The 17,213-nt window shown below is 37.6% G+C and overlaps 1 protein-coding gene across 4 annotated transcripts in view; it reads right to left on the reverse strand.

Annotated features, from left to right (window-relative positions):
- Positions 1-1,700: 1,700 nt before the first annotated feature.
- The window catches only part of map6a (microtubule-associated protein 6a), a 29,699-nt gene continuing 14,186 nt past the window's right edge, over positions 1,701-17,213 (reverse strand). Inside the window, exons 2-5 of one of the 4 annotated variants that reach the window (XM_077546612.1) lie at positions 14,609-14,822; positions 11,675-11,868; positions 4,634-4,744; positions 1,701-2,125 (exon numbers count right to left, since the gene is read on the reverse strand). In XM_077546612.1, the coding sequence (XP_077402738.1) occupies positions 1,978-2,125; positions 4,634-4,744; positions 11,675-11,868; positions 14,609-14,822 (667 nt within the window). In that variant the 3' untranslated portion in view covers positions 1,701-1,977. Of the gene's footprint in view, positions 2,126-4,633; positions 4,745-11,674; positions 11,869-14,608; positions 14,823-17,213 lie in introns of those variants that run through there. The other 3 variants (XM_077546614.1, XM_077546613.1, XM_077546615.1) reach the window with 3 other exon arrangements.

The following is a 17,213-nucleotide window of genomic DNA, read 5'->3' on the forward strand; positions in this document are numbered from 1 at the left end:
TAAGAATGCTGCAGGCTGCTAGTCAACAATATGAAAGAAGGTTGAATCATGTCAGCGAAGAGTGGACCAGCAAGATGAGAGAGTGAGCTCAACACTGTCGACTCGATGCAGGGCAAGTCAGAGAGTCAACTGGCTGATGTCTATAAATCTTGCTGTATTAGCTAATGTCCTTCAATTTTGACGTGAAAGGAAACATCTGGTAAAAATATTTTTTGCTTTTACTCGTCAAGTACATTTCAGAGCCTGTACTTGTAACAAACTCCTGAAAGACTTTTATTAATCTGACATGCTTTTGGACTTTTAATGTCAATATCCTGTTCTCTCCATGCTTTGTTTTTTGAGTCGTAATTTTTAATGTTAAATGCTTTTATTTTGGCGCACTTCCGTCAGTCTAGGAAGTGGGATCTACTAGAGGTGTCTTTATCTTTACACCTAACTAAACGATACAGAAAAAACAAAAAAGGTCCGTGATTCAACGTATTATACTGACTGAAACGCCGATTTACGTTTTTGCTGTCTAAGCACCTAGCTGGAATGGGGACAAGGTATTTAAGTTGTTTATTTGTTTTATTGTGATTTTTCATGACGTGAATTACTTGTAAAAGGAGTTTTTTTGTATGTTATTTTCAATTGAAGTGAAGCTAATAATAGCTTCTCCTAAATGGTTTAATGCTACTTACTAGCTTTCTGTTTTTGCAAACTTTTCATATGTTTAACTGAAAGTGTGTTGAAGTTACATTTGACAATTGTAAGGACTGTCATTTATGTTTATTATTTGTTTGTTTACGTTATAGCTCTTACAGTGTGTCAAATGGAACAAGGAAGGAATAAAAAAACGTTAGGAACACCAGTATGCTTACCTTTGTCTGGCTGGGTTTGCTACAGTACTTTTTTTTGTACTTGAGTAATTATTTGATTGAGTACTTTTGCTTTCATCACTGTTGTTTTTGACACAAGTAATTATACTTTTACTCTCTTGGCCCGATACTGATACCTGGTATTGGTACTCGCTCATCCCCTTATTGAAGTAATAACAAATATGTACCGTATTTTCCGGACTATAAGTCACACTATTTTTCATAGGTTGGCTCTTCCTGCAAGTCTGCGACTTATACTATAAAAAAGATATACCGGGGGTATATAATTTCACAGATAGCCACAAGAGGGCACTCTAGACTTATACTATAATATACTATATATACTTAATGCAACTTTTTTTCTACCTTATTATGCATTTTTGGCCTAGTTCGACTTATACTCTGGAGCGACTTATAGTCCAGAAAATGCGGTACTGTAGAATTAGACATTTCCAAAATTGCATTCAACAGTCCAATGCACACTGGCAGATATGATAACAGCTCTATTTTAGTCGTTATGTTTTAACATCAATTAATATGTAAAATCAAAAATTAGTTTGACATCTTTATTTCCAAAATCTAACGTTATCTATGGTACATTAACTTCCCCAAATGTTCCAGCTAATTCCCATCAACTCTCTTTTAAATTGAATTTCTAAAAGGATTCAGCTAACCTACTTATTAACCATCCACCATGTCTAAAAATTTGTATCTGACAACACAGAAGCGCTCACTGCCAATACCTGACTTGACACTTCATATTTCACCAACATTATTATAAAAGTTGCCATTTTTCCTGCTTAAAAAATGACTTGCCACAAAGTGTACATAAAACAAAAATACTTCATTTTGCAAGTGTTGATCTTTTATTTACACTCTAACTGTATACAGATTTCTCTAGATGTGATATTAGCACTTCATGGTGTGTGTTTTTCTTGGATTATTGTCAATACAGCTTCAAAATACAATGCATAAAACAAGAGAACAAATTATATAGCACCTTTTCAATAATGCCAAAGGCCAAACAACTGTTTAGTTTTAGACCCAAAAACTAATTCAGACATGCATTTACCCCCCAAATTTTTTTGTGTATGTATGTATGTGTGTGTTTGTCACAGTACTACTCAGTTTGATTCAAATCGAGGGCAAATCGCACAACTCCGCTGCTGCGTCGGTGTTCAGGTCTTTCCAGCAGTGGTTCTGGCTCTCCTCCAGCAGCACCCTGGGAACGATGATGACCGGGTCGGACAAACTCGCCCTGAGCATCTCTAGGTGGCAGCACATGGTTAAGGTGTCAAGAAGGAGATAGAAAACAAAGACACGTTGAAACACTCGTCTCAGGAGAACAAACAACGTCTCCTGGCTGAGTTGAGCACCCTGCGACCGCCCATTTGAGGAGATCAAAACTACTACTTAACATGTAGTATAAACTCTGAATAGCGAAAAATGAAGGTTTCAGGAGAATAGAATGCAAAAAAAAGAAGAAGTTTTGGCTACAATTAAGCATTAGCATTGCAATTTGATGTCAAAAGTTCAAAAGGGGGCCAATGCAATGAGGGTCTCGGGGTGTTCTGTTCATGATGAAAATTACAATATTTAAAAATCAAATCACATTCAAATAAGAGTCAGTTTATCAGTAATAGTTTAGACTGACCACTGCACTGACACAACCTTCTCCAAACTTTCTCTCTCCAAGCCAATTCGTACTTACCCCAGTTGAAAGTACATCCCAGCTAACACTCCATAAATATTCTTTTCAATTGCAGGTCCAACAAAAAACAGTGAGGGCATGCTTTGAGAACACATTCCAACCCTGTCACAAACTCAAGTCAACAATCAACAACTGTGCATATATGCAGAATATGCAGTGGATATAGAAAATATCGTAAAGATATCCATTATTTCCCGAAACAACGGGAGCTTTATAACTCAAGTGGATCTATATATTACAAATAGAAATCGTACAAATCTTACTTTAGGACGGCACGACATAAAACATTTCAAGGTTACAAATGGTGACCAATTAACTCAATAGCTCAGCGCTAAGCTAACGTGATATTTAGCACATACTGTAAAAAATGTTTTTCACACAAATATTTTACATTATGACTTCTGCATTAGTCTACTTTAGTGACATACAGATTCCTGTTATGTCGCAAAAAAAGACAAGTATGTTCAATTTTGAGTTATTGACGGAAGGCACCTTTGCTGTAATGACAGCGTGATTGGTTTTTAGGCAAGCGTTAACTCGCAAACTTTACCTCACTCCACATATTTTCAATTGGGTTAAGAGTTGGGCTTGAGCTTTAAAATAGGGTGACCAGATTTTCACAATTTAAAAAAAGAGGATAATACAGTGTTGACGCTAATCAAATATACAATAAATTCTCACCAGGAACTATCTGTAACCAGTTTAATTACTAGTCAATTTGGTAACCGATGATTGTGTTATTACTTTAGCTAATGCTACTGTGACATCTGGTCACTCTACTTTAAAAGTTAAAAAAAACAAAATAAAACAGTGGTGTCTTGAGATACGAGTGACCCGACTTATTTTTTCGCGATCCAAGCTAGCATCCGGTTGATTTTTTATTTTATTTTTTATTTTCGAGGGCTAATTTGAGATACGAAAGCTGTATAATGGCAATGAACTCAATTGATCCTCACTTAATTCAATACACAAAGTAGAAGTTTACTGTATTGTCAAACTAAACATGAACATAGAGATTTCGACGTTGTGTACTTTGTAAACAACTGCATAGCTTTGACTTAGTAGTCTGCTGAGCTTAATGCTAACAAACCAACAAAACGGCATTGACATGCTAAGGGTTAGCATCAATAGTCGCGCTTTATTTGAACACAGATGGTGGCACATGTGTTCTTTATCCTCTATAAAAATGATTAGTACAACATCTTAATGAGTCACTAAAACCCGAATCCCATTGAGGGGCAAACATTTGCGAAGCTATTGCGAATGTTGATTTCTTGTCACTGACATTCAATGTCACACATTTGCTAAATATTCTCTAAACATTTATTTTTGCCAAATGTTGTAAATATTTTTCTTGATTTGAGATATGAATGTTTTCAGAGGTGGCAAATCCAGGTCCAGAAAGTAAAAACCCTGCCACGGTTTGGCTTTAGCACCAGGTGCTAGCTAGCTAGCTCCCTAGCTAGCTGCCATGGTGCTTGTTTAACTTTTAGGCAGCTAGCATCGAGGTTAAAGCCAAACCATGGCAGGGTTTTTACTTTCTGGACCTGGATTTTCCACCTTTAAATGTTTTGAGGTGCAAGCGTGGCCACTGAAATGTTCACTTTCTATATCCACTGGATTGATGTGATTACATGAGTAACCATGAGTAATGGGAAACCTCAAATCAGGTCAAAAGTGACTTCCATTACGGGGGGTTATTGAACATTTCACATGCAATTATAGTGGACAACATAAAAATTTTGTGCATTCCAGCAGGTTTATGCAAGGCTGCAACCTGAAGTGTTCCATGTAAGGAAGCTTACATGCAGGAGGTGACAGCAGGCAGCCCCCTGACCCCAACACCACTACTCCGGTGTCCATATGGAAGAGAAATACATTGTAACTCTGATCTAAGTTGTTGTGGAGGTGGTTCACCATTTAAATCAAACTGTGCCACTGTGAAATCGGGGGGGAAAAAAAGATTAAAAAAAATAAAATAAAATTACATTTCCATGGTCATGAATGGGAATGAGTGGCATTTATCTACGGCTGACGTCTTCCAAGTGATTCTTTTGAGGGTTACCTGGGATTGGGTAGCGCACAGCCCCACAGGTGCTGCTTTAGGGTCTGTACCCAGCCAATATCTCGGATTGGCTGGCAGAGCTGTATGTAGTGGTGTTGTTTTAGCACAACCCTTCAAATGAATAAAAATGTCACTCATTAGCAAATGAGAAGTCAAAGACACAGCATCATCTCAACTTGACATCCCCCAAATACTCATGACAGCGCTGTGAGAAAGAATATATATTTCTTTCGTACAAACCACAATTGCAATGAAGTTGGGATGTTGTGTAACACCTGTTTGGGATATTCTACAGTCGAACAGGTTAATTGGAAACAGGTGCATGTCATGATTGGGTATAAAAGAAGCATCCCTGAAACCTTTCTCAAAGTACAATAGCAAGGAATTTAAGGATTTCCTTATTTCCACTCCATGATATCATCAAAAGATTCAGAGAATCTAGAGTTATTTCTGCACATAAGCGACACTGAAAGCCATGTGACCTTTGACCCCTCAGCCGGCATTGCATTAAAAACCAGCATCATTGTGTAAAGGATGTTGCCATATGGACACTGGAATACTTTAGAAAACAGTTGGCGCAAAATCTACAAATGCAAGTTGTAACACCACAAAATGCTGCCAGCAAAAAAGTGTGCTGTGGTCTGATGAGTCCACATTTGAAATTGTTTTGTGAAATGTCAAGCAACATCTTTTTCAAGGACGTCCCTACTTACTTGAACAAGATAATACCAAACCATTCTCCCTGTGTTGCAACAGTGTAGCTTGTGAGCAGAGGTGGCAAATCCAGGTCCAGAAACTAAAAACCCTGCCACAGTTTGGCTTTAGCCCCTTGTGCTAGCTAGCTAGCTCCCTAGCAGGTAAATGAACACCCGGGTAGCTAGCTAGGGAGCTCACTAGCTAGCATCTGAGGCTAATTTGGCTTTAGCCCCTTGTGCTAGCTAGCTAGCTCCCAAGCAAGTAAACGCGCACCCGAGGTGCTAGCTAGGGAGTTCACTAACTAGCATCTAGGACTAATTTGGCTTCAACCCCTTGTACTAGCAGGCTAGCTCTCTAGCAAGTAAATGTGCAGCCGAGGAGCTAGTTAGTTATTTTTACTTTCTGGACTTGGATTTGCCATCTCTGCTTGTGAGTACTAGGCTGGCCTGCCAGCAGTCCAGACATGTCTCCCTTTGAAATTGTGTGGCAACTAAGCACAAAATATGACTGTTGAACAACTAAAGTTGTATGTCAAGCAAGAATGAGAAACAATTCTACCTACAAAGCTTCAACAATTAGTTTTAACCAGAGGTGGCAAATCCCGGTCCAGAAAGTAAAAACCCTGCCACAGTTTGTCTTTAGCCCCCGGTGCTAGCTAGCTAGCTCCCATGGTGCTCTTCTACCTGTTAGGGAGCTAGCGAGCTAGCTAACTAACTAGCATCAATGGCTAAAGCCAAACTGTGGCAGGGTTTTTACTTTATGGACCAGGATTTGCCACCTCTGGTTTTCTGTTCCCAAATGTTTATTGAGCATTGTTAAAAGAAAAGGTGATGTAACACAGTGACAGTTTTTGGTTTTACACAGCATCTCAACTTCATTGGAATTGGAGTTTGTATTTCTTGACATTAAGCAGGAAGCAGAGATCTAAACAAGCACATGACATCTTATTCTTGAAAACGTTTCCAGACACCTTTTGACATGAATGTTGTTGTAAAGCTGCATGATCTCTTGAAATATAATACATCCGCATCTCAATGAATTAGAATAAAGTTCATTCATTTGAATAGTTCGATTCAAAAAGTGCAACTTATTATATAGATCCATTCAACATACTGTTATGTAGGACCTTTTTTTTCTTTTCCAGAGGGCCAATTTCTATCAAATGTTAAACATCTTTTGTTTGTTATGCAATATTATAATTTCTTGAGATTGTAAATTTTGGGGTTTTGTCATCAAAATTATAACAAATAAAATCTGAAAATATTTCACTCTACTGGATGGCTATAATATGTCACTTTATGAACGGAACTATAGAAATGAATGAAGTTTTCCACAAATATATTGAGATGCATCAGTATTACAGATATAATGCCAAAATAATATATTCTTCTCACGAGGGCAACATGCATCATAGAAAGAATGCTAGTGGTCATGCCAGAATGCAGTGCAATCTTGGATAAACATAGAAAGAAAGGAAAATTCTCTTCCATTGTTTCACAAAGATTGGGACAGGAGAAAAACTGACAGATACCTGCAACCACTAATGCTTTACTCTAAACAAAAATAAGTCAGAAGACACCTTTTATTTTGCTTTTTTGGGGGGTGGGGGGGTCATTTATTTGTAATGTTTCTTTAAATATGAGCAAGCAAAGACACAAGTACGTCACAGTCAAAAAAAAATTGTCAAGACATAACTTCCTTTACCATACTTTCTATCCTTGTTTACTTAATAACCACAAAGATAGCACCAGGTGTGTGGCGTGCCAAGCACTGATTACATGACGTGGCCTCCTCCCCCATGTTATGTGACAAAGTGACACCCCTTATCAAAGGCTGCAAAATTTAAATGAGTCTGGCCTTCAGCTCCCATGGGTCATGCGTTCAGCTTTGACAGATGGTGGCGGTAATGATTGCACAGGGAATAGTGGAAAGGATGTAATGTGTGTGTCTAGTCTACTGTATAAAAGGGGGCACAAAGGCCCATGATGGTGCATTATGAAACCAGCTAAAGAAACAAATAGTCACATATTGGCTTATATGTGATGCTATATATGTCTGCATATACAGTGAAAGCTCTAAAGTTGAATGGCAGGAAAAATACACAGACCGCAAGCAATCTTGCGAGGCTTTTTGTTTGTGTATTTTTTACCCCTCCCCCATGATGCCACCCACCACAGAGAAGTACCAAAGATGATAAAGATGGAAGAAAATGTGATGCCAACCATGGAACACGAAACTAAATATTGAGTTCTCAAAAAGCAGGGTAAAAACTATCCAGACCGTCCTCACTTCTTGGTACAAGTTGATAATAAGAATAAGAATAATATGGAAATCAGAGGTGGCAAATCCAGGTCCAGAAAGTAACAACCCTGCCACAGTTTGGCTTTAGCTCCAGGTGCGAGCTGGCTAGCTAGCTAGCTCCCATGGTGCTTGTTTATCTTTTAGCTAGCTCCCATGGCGCTTGTTTACCTTTAAGGGAGCTAGCTAGCTAGCATCAGGGGCTAAAGCCAAACTGTGGCAAGGTTTTTACTTTCTGGACCTGGATTTGCCAGATCGTAATCTTAATGTGACGAGACATGCCTCTCAGGGCCGCACAAAAATGGTGCATGATTCCAAAATTAAATGTCGTTGATTTAATTATGACTGTAATTATTTATTTTTATAAAATGATTTGCAAATTGCTTTTTACCTTTACATTAGCCCCGATTAGCGGATTAGAGGTTCCACTGTGTACATAGCTGGACGTTTTAAAGAAATCAACAAGAACAACAAAAAATCTTTCTACTATGTTCTCAGCCCCACTAATCTAAACACATTATTCTGATTAATATTGCATTTGTGGATATAAATAAAGCAGAAAAATCCACCAGTTTTTATCCATCTGAGGGCGATCATTTTGCCACTTCTCTGTTGACTGAAAACATCACAGTTGCTCAGGGCTCAAGAAATTGCAGCTAAGCTTGCGAATGTCACGTGATCAAACTCGGACAACAGATGAGCCGTGATTGGTCGTTACCTGATCCCTGAACAACTGTGATGTCATTTTTAGTCATAGCAAGTGGCAAAATGGCCACCCCATTAGATGGATAAAAATGGGCGGATTTTGAATGAGTAAATGAATGAATAGTTTATAATAGAGGTGCCAAATCCAAGTCCAGAAAGTAAAAACCCTGCCACAGTTTGGGTTTAGCCGAAGGTGCTAGCTAGCGAGCTCCCTAGCTAGCTCCCCGGGTGCTCATTTACCTGCTAGGGAGCTAATTAGCTAGCTAGCATAAGGGGCTAAAGCCAAACTGTGGCAGGGTTTTTACTTTTTTGACCTGGATTTGTCACCTTTGTTTATTTTGGCTCCATACATAACACAGAAAACAAAACACAAACATCCTTTCGAACAAATGAATTAACCGAAAAAAGAATCTGCTGAAGCACCAGGCTTGTTATTGCCTATCGTATGCAGTCACATGAATCACATCGAATTACAACAAAACAAAATAAATACAGTACTACACTCACATTATAATTCCTAAATGTTTGACATTTTATCAATGGCACTATAAGCATGAATTATTTTACATTTTTAAATTTTCTTCAGAGAAGTACACAGCTTCAACCCATCATCAAGACTATTCCACGATTTTACACCCACAATTGAAACACATCTATATCTTATGTTGGTCCTCACTTGACATGTTTAAAACATATAAACCACTTAAATTTTTGTTTCCTTCTCTTAATTTAAAGAAATTGTGAATGAAAAAGGGTAGGCTTTTGTTTAATGCACGAAAAATCATTTTCAGACCATTTCAATTTTAATTTAATAATTGGGTCAATATTTGTTTCATATACATTTTCCCAAACTTCATCACAATATGACATGTGAGGTAACACAAGAGAAGAGTACAATATATGAAGATCGTTCTCATTTAGGAAATCTTAATTTTTTATTTTATTTTTCTAAATAAAAGTTTACTGCTTAACTCATATTTCACAAATGCAATATTCACAGGAATGCCGTGTTTGAATTAGTGTTGGTGCATTCAACATATTAATGTAAAGACAATTTTTGGGCTGACTTCCCTTCAAAAGCATGAGTATGGTGAAAGATAGCTGTACAATATCTAACATAGGTTAAATGCATACAATAATGGTTACAACTACATGATTACAAAACATCTTACTTATGTCGCCTTCTTTATCCAACACATGACAGGAAGAAAACTCTTTAAAACCACAATAATATATATATATATATATTTTTTTTAAAGTCACGGCTTTACAATTTGGGCTTTGGTATGCTTCACGACATACCCCTTATACACGTCATGCATTCGGCAACCACCATATTTAACTTCTCTGACAACATTAAATGAGCTTTAAAATCATCATACTTACATACACATCTAATTCTAACAAGACAATATGGGCGACATAACGATGGCAATATTATAAAAGCTAACCATACAAAATAAAATTAATATTATTTATAATATTACCATAATGAGCTTTTCCAATCACATTGGTTATGCACACCATGGCCTGAGTGTCGTTTTAAGGAGTGATCAGTTTCACTAATAACGACCGTGTTGGTGTGTGTGGTTACGCTGACTTAAGAGCTTTGTTTTCTTTGTCTTTGTCTCCTCCCAGAATACTGAGGATGCTATTTTAATTTTAAATGCCTTGGGGACCTTCAGAGATAATATTAATGTGATATGCATATTATGCATAATGTTTGATGCATAATCAGATAGAGTGATCCAGATTGTTTGCTGGCAGCAAAAAAGTATTCAACTAATCTATACTAAAAAAAAAAGCCATATGATTATGAACTACTAGATAAAGTGCAATTTCTGCAGAAATTGCGTGCGAATGCTGAAAAGCTGAATGCTAATGCATGTGCTTATGAAGGAAATTGATAGATAAATTATGTGAAAAACATTTTTTTTTAATTGTAGTTAAATAACAAATGAATAAAAAGAAAACTTAAACTGCAATATGTCTTAAGTGGGATTGAAACATTTCAGAGAAATTATAAACCATTTCCTGATTTGATAGTCAGTTGGTATCGAACGTACTAAAATGTGGTCCAAGCGGGGTTATAACCGAGGTACTTCGTGGTGGGAGGCAATTGCTCTAAGCACTGACCTAACTTGACTTAAGCTTATTTATTATGAAAAGTGTCATCTGATGCTGAAAGCTAACATACATGTAATCATTTCAGTGAAATTATAATGTAGTTCCTGATATGATAGTCAGCGGGTATACATGTATATTACTTTGCATAACAGCCATGGATATATTGTTAATGTACAGTCGGAGGTGGGATTTGAACCTGCAACGTCCTGGTTACTGGACAATGCACTTTACCAACAGCGCCACTGAGCAGTATCAGAGAGCCGGTAATGACGATAAGTTGTAGGTATAGAAGTGGGCGTGGAAAGTGGGACTTAGAAAAAGTTCAATGTCAGTCCCATTGAAAATGAATGGGGAAAAGTTGATATTTAACGTTAAATTGTGCAAATACTGTAAGTAATGTGAAATCAGACCATATATACCCCAGGGCTAGGAGGTGTGAGTTTTTGAAGCAAAAAATTTGAACGGTGTAAATCGGAAGTATTATGTGGGAGTTGTTACGCGGCAAAAAAGTGTGGAGAATTAAAAAACACAATAACATATGTGAGAATTCTTTCCCACAATGAGGCAAATGCTGCAAGGAATACAAACAACTGTAAATTTCTCATTAAAGACAAATTTGGAGAAAACTGGGCTCCAAAGTCACAAAGAATTATGATCATGCATACAGTCAGACCTAAAGCATGACGACGGACAGCAGCGAAGATGAAACAAGACATGGATCAGAGACACGTGATTAACCAAGCATTGACATTTATCAAAGATACTCATCTTATTTCTATTCAATAATTTCAATTGTTGATCATCTTTGATAAACTCAGTCGAATCATCTTCTCAGTCCATCAAGACAAACAGCAGAAGCGCTTGCGGTCTGGCTCATGCAAGCGTTATCCATTACATCGGCAAGCCGGGCGGCCTGTCGCCATAGCAACCAGAAGATGGAGGCGAGCAGAGTGCGAGTAGCAGAGGAAGAAAAGAACACTCATGCCCACTTGTGACTGCAATCATTGAAATTAGATAATGGATCGACGACATGTCATCTTATTCTATTGTTGTACAAAAAGTACAAAAAGAGAAGGAGAGGAAGTGAATGGGAGCAAAGCAGAAGCAAAAAGGAAAAGAGGATGGTAAGCGAAAAGAAAAAAAAACTATTTTGCAGCCTCTGTGTTGACTTTCCCCCAAAAACAAAAGATATGAAAGGTGCTAAATGGTTTTTACTCTTTCGCTTCAGCCAGTTTGTTGTTCATCTCTTTACTTTTCTCCTTGACGGGCTGGTTCTCCGAGGTCGCCTTTCTGGAGCCCCTCAGTGCCGTGCTCGGCTTATCTTTGGCTTTCTTCACTGGCTTGCCCTGGCCCCATGCTGCGGCCCCGGGCTTCTTGGCTCTGGTGCGAGGGACAGTAGACCTGTCCACCTGAGGATGGTGGATAGCAGACATCAGCTCAAATACTTGATTTGTTTCACATTTCTGTTCAAGTGTGACACAGTAAAAGCAAGTCAACACCCCAAAAACTTCTTTACAATAATATGTTCTATGCAGCCCCACTAGCCGAAATACGGTATTCCAGTTAATACTGCGTTAGTGGAATATGAGTTAAGATGCAAAATCCAGCTGTTTTTATCTATATCAGAAGGCGGCCATTTTGCCACTTGCTGTCAACTGAAGATGACATCACAGTTGCTCAGGTCTCAGGTAACGACCAATCACAGCTCAGTTTCAGAAAACAAGTGAGCTGTGATTGGTCGTTGCCTGAGCCCTGAGCAACTGTGATGTCATCTTCAGTTGACAACAAGTGGCAAAATGGCCGCCCCCTGAGATGGATGAAAAAAAAAGGCTGGATTTTGCTTAACTCGTTCACTGCCATTGACGGCTATAGACGTCAAAAATCCATTTGAACTATTTCTATTAGTTTAACATTTTTTCCACTTTTGTTAACAAGAGCATGAAAACCTAGAATTATTTTTATTGTACATTTAGAACAGATATAACATTTGTGATTAATAGTGAGTTAACTAGTGAAGTCATGTGATTAATTACGATTTAAAAAATTAATCGCCTGACGTCCCTAATTTTTAATAATCTTTTCTTTTTTCTTTTTAAATCGTGTCAGGCGATTTAAATTTTTGTTTGTAATTAACTGCATGACTTCAATAGCTAACTCACGATTAATCACAAATTTTATTTCTGTTGTAAATGTACAATAACAATATTTTTTTCTAGGTTTTCATGCTCTTGTAAACAAAAGTGGAAAAAAATGTTTAACTAATAGAAATAGTTTAAAGGAATTTTTGTCATCTTTAGCCGTCAATGGCAGTGCATGAGTTAATAACTCATATTCCACAAATGCAATATTGATCAAAATGTCATATTTTGACTAGTGAGGTCACATATAACACATTGTCAAGAATTTATTTTTAGGTTGACTTCCCTTTAACAGTCATTGTATGAATGCTAGTGATACGGGTTTTTTTTAGGCCGATACCGATTATTAGTAGTCAAGGAGACCAATAACATAAAAAATAATAACATAAAAAATATTTCATGCCGATATTCATTTGCAGTAAAAGAGAAAATATTAGCATCAAAATTTAAACAAAATTACCTTTTCTTTTTATTCTAAACATCTAAAGAATTGACAGCTCTGTTTAAAAATTCTAACAAAAATTGCAGGGAGCTTCCAGGTTTATCAGCATGCGTTAAAATAGATTAAAAACTAAGCAAGTCAATAGTACCCTAAAGTTTTGCACTGTAAATAAAGATTTCCCAAATTTCAGCATAATTTCTTAATGTTATTTTTTTACTTTTTAAATTAAAAAAGTGTAGGGAGTTCCCAGTGTTATCATCATTTTGTTAATATAATAATAATTATTTGTTAAAATGGAAAGTTAAATAAATCCATAAATGAAAAGTTCCCTTAATCTCACTGAGCGACAAATGCACGCGAATGTAGCTAATTTTGGTTTTTTGTCAGGGTTCGTCAAAGGTTTCAAAAGATCTTCGCAGACAGTAAAAAATTGTCCGAATAAGTTTAAAATGTCTTTGCGACTAGTAAAAACTGTCTGCAAACATCTTACAAATCCTGATGAAAACCCTAAATTCGCTACATTCTCAAGCATTCGCCGCTCAGTGAGATGCCAGCTTTATTGACCTTCAAATTTGTAAAAAGGTCAATGCAGATATTTGTTAAAATGCCAAATATCAGCACCATAATCGACGTCCATCCCTAATGAATGCTGAGACTTAAGGCTTTACATTTGTAGACAGCACAGCTGTTCTTGAGCATAAACACTTGCGTATCCTGATTTTTGTGCCAACACCAGCCTCAATGCGCCAGTTTGGAAATTTGGTTTATCTCTCTGCGACATGTACGTTCCGGGGTAATAAAGGATTTGACACCCGCCCGGTATTTCAATCAATATAGTGGCAGAAAGTAGACCAATATTTAGGCATGTTCCAGGTGCAGAGGTGGCAAATCCAGGTCCAGAAAGTAAAAACCCTGCCACAGTTTGGCTTTAGCCCCTGATGCTAGCTAGCTAGCTCGCTAGCAGGTAATCAAGCACCATGGGAGCTAGTTAGGGAACTAAGTCAAACTTTGGCAGGGTTTTTACTTTCTGGATCTGGATTTTCCACCTCTTCACCTGGAACATGCCTAAATATTGGCGCAGAACGCAATTTTTGTGAACTTGATTGAGGTGCAGGCAGCCTGAATCTGAGTTTTGCGGACATCAAACCTTCTGAATCATTAAAAGATATTTCATTGAAAGCATTACTCTTATTATTACCTTTATTATGTATATTTAAAATTTGGATGTGTGAGTACCGATACCAGGTATCGGTGCAGATAGCAGTTAGCCTGCCCCTGCGCAGATTCACACCATGACTCATGCCAGACTTGCATTGAGTACCAAAACAGCTCAATTGGATGGCAAAAGATGTTGATCCAGCAGCTAGCCAGAAAGTGAGGCCTCTACAATGATACTATTGTCAAAGCCTGTCAAAAATGTTATTGCCTATAGATGCCACAAGATGGTGGCAAAGCAGTACTTTTGTCTCTCTGGGATCCATCATCCATTCACAGGCAATTTGCGCTTGCTAAAAAAACCGTGTATAGTTTGAAGCTCTTCTCCGGTACACTCAGCAGACCAGCGCTCACCTGTTTAATGGGGTCGATGTATGGCTCGCTGTACAAACTGCGTATCCTCCTCCTCTCCTGGGCCTTATTGTCAGCCGGCTGGAGCGGGGCTTGTCCCTTGAATGTTGCACTATAGCTGGTTTCCAGCCTGGTCTTCTCGTCCGGAGGTAGATACTGGGACTTGGCCCGGATCATCTGTGCAGGCTTCACATCTCTATAAGCTTTAAATTCGGTTCTGCGGGAAGAGAAGCCAAGTGGTCATCATGCTTGTTTCATCGTGAGGGTGATAATAGAGCTCCTTTTCAGAATGCGATAAATTCCACAAAAAGATCTTGCCATGCTATTTTATTGTCTATTCTATGTTCTGTTCAGTGTTTGGAAAACATCAATAGCATTTAACATTATGTGTTATATATATATTTTAAAAAATACTAATTGTCCGATGAATCGGTAATTGTTTTTTTTTCCTGCCAAAAGTCGGTATCGGCATCTGCCTCAAAAAATGCATATCAGTCGGGCCCTACTTTAAATTCCTACATTTATAACTGTCAAAAATATCATAAACAGACATATCAAACATATTAGTATTTCAAAAAATCTGAAAGAACATTTCCCACTATTAATAAGTATAGGTGTCTCTCCTTTCTCAATTGGGGCGATCTTGCAAGGTCGATGGAAAGCCATCAGCTGGGTGATACTGCCCTCTAAGATCATACACCTCAGAGATTTAATGGGGGGGAAACATTGTACTCATTAAATAGAGGGTTCAAAATGTCTTGTATTTAATATGATATGCTTGGCTTTATAGGGTTAAGGGCTCTGTGACAAATCTCCGAATCACTGTAAAAAAAAAAGTAAAAAAAAGAAAACAGTAATTGAATGCATTATAAATATCATTCTAATAATCACTTGTATAGTTTTTAAATCAGCCCACTAGCCAACACGTAGCTATGAATGATCAATAGTGAGCGCAGTTACATGAGGTGTGCGGGATTTACACACGCACAGATCGCTACATCCTTTTCCGCACCATGGGAGATGTCTGCATGGGAGATGTAAGTTCGCCACATTTATCGGGAATGAGAGGAGCAGATTTGATTGGCAATGAATGCATGATTTATTTATTTATTTAATTTAAATCTGGCGGCTTGCATGCATCTGCAAAATGACCAACACCTGGTCTAACGTGCCTCTGTGCAGATTTAAACAGCGCATCCTGCGGACTTGGGTCGCTCATGAAAGTAACCTAAAAATGTAACCTTTACTACTCAGGTCTGACTGCATGTTCATACCGTGTTTTGCGTGCTGCTAGAAATTGATATTTCCACTATCTGATGAAAGCCCAATATTCAGACAGACTTTTCTATTTGTGTCTTCACTCAAAACTAACAAATTGCTTCTTCGGGGCCTCAGACTGGAGTCATTCGGTCGCCAATTACAAGGGTAGAAACTCAACTCTGCTTTAGGCTAATCCGATGACAAATATCTGTCTTCCCCTTTGGCTCGGGCAGAGTCATAAATGCACACTGTAAACAACAGTGAGGCACATTTAAATATCCTTGGTCACTGTATAAATAAAGTATAAATAAAGGAAAGTGTTACATTAGGCAGCAGTTAGAAACGGTCAATACTTGGCTTAAATCCTGCTGCATCATTGGAAAAAAATGTCTGACGAAGACTACAACATCAATAAATACTAAGGTGACTGTGGGATACGTTCTATTTATAGCCAAGAATAAATTTCTCACAGGTTAAAAACAGAATGTTATAATGAGGTTGCTTTGGGAACAATAACCAAGCGAGTGACAATCGAAAGACCTTAATTTGGAAATATAAAAAATATATATGCATGTTTGTCACATACTTACAGGCGCAATGTTAACTCATTCACTCGCAGCCATTTTCACTGAAGCAACCCCCTTCGCTCCCAGCTGGTTTAATGGATTTTGACAGATTTTGCAAGGCCCACTGAATATTGTGTTCCATTGCTATAAAAACATGGAACCTAACAAAAAAAAGATTAGACTCTCTTTTTTCATCAGGTAAAAAAGTATATTTGTATCTGTTTCCGTTTTGCAGCAATTAGTATTAAAATATCGAATAGAATATATTGTTGCAACATGGCCCTGGGTGATCTCTTATACTCTGCTGCCACCTGCTGCCCGTTTTTTTGTAATAACTACCATTGCTTTGAGTGACCTCTTACTGTATCAGAGCCTTCTGTATGCTCTAGCATAAAAATAAAAAAATAAAAAATAAAAAAAACACGTATAAATATGTTTTTGGGAGTGAAGGACAAATTATTAAAAAAAAACATATTTATACATTTTTGGGTTTGAATGAGTTAAAAGACATTTCTAGACGGAAATAGAAACCTGCTACAATGACAGCCTCCATGTAAAGACATGTGTGGCCCCACCATTGTTTACAAGGTTACAACAGTTTCCTGCTTTTGGGTCATCTAAAATAGGTTAGTAGCCTTTCTTAAATGAATCGAACAAAAGCTGTGCATGCAGCATAACAACTAAAGGAGAACCAACATGTAAATAGTTCAGCTAAAATATAAGGTGAGAACAGACTTCATCTTTCAGTTGGTTGCTTAGCACACATTTACATTTCAATGACT

This window comes from Vanacampus margaritifer, chromosome 16, assembly GCF_051991255.1.
Source record: "Vanacampus margaritifer isolate UIUO_Vmar chromosome 16, RoL_Vmar_1.0, whole genome shotgun sequence".
Classification (NCBI taxonomy): Eukaryota; Metazoa; Chordata; class Actinopteri; order Syngnathiformes; family Syngnathidae; genus Vanacampus; species Vanacampus margaritifer.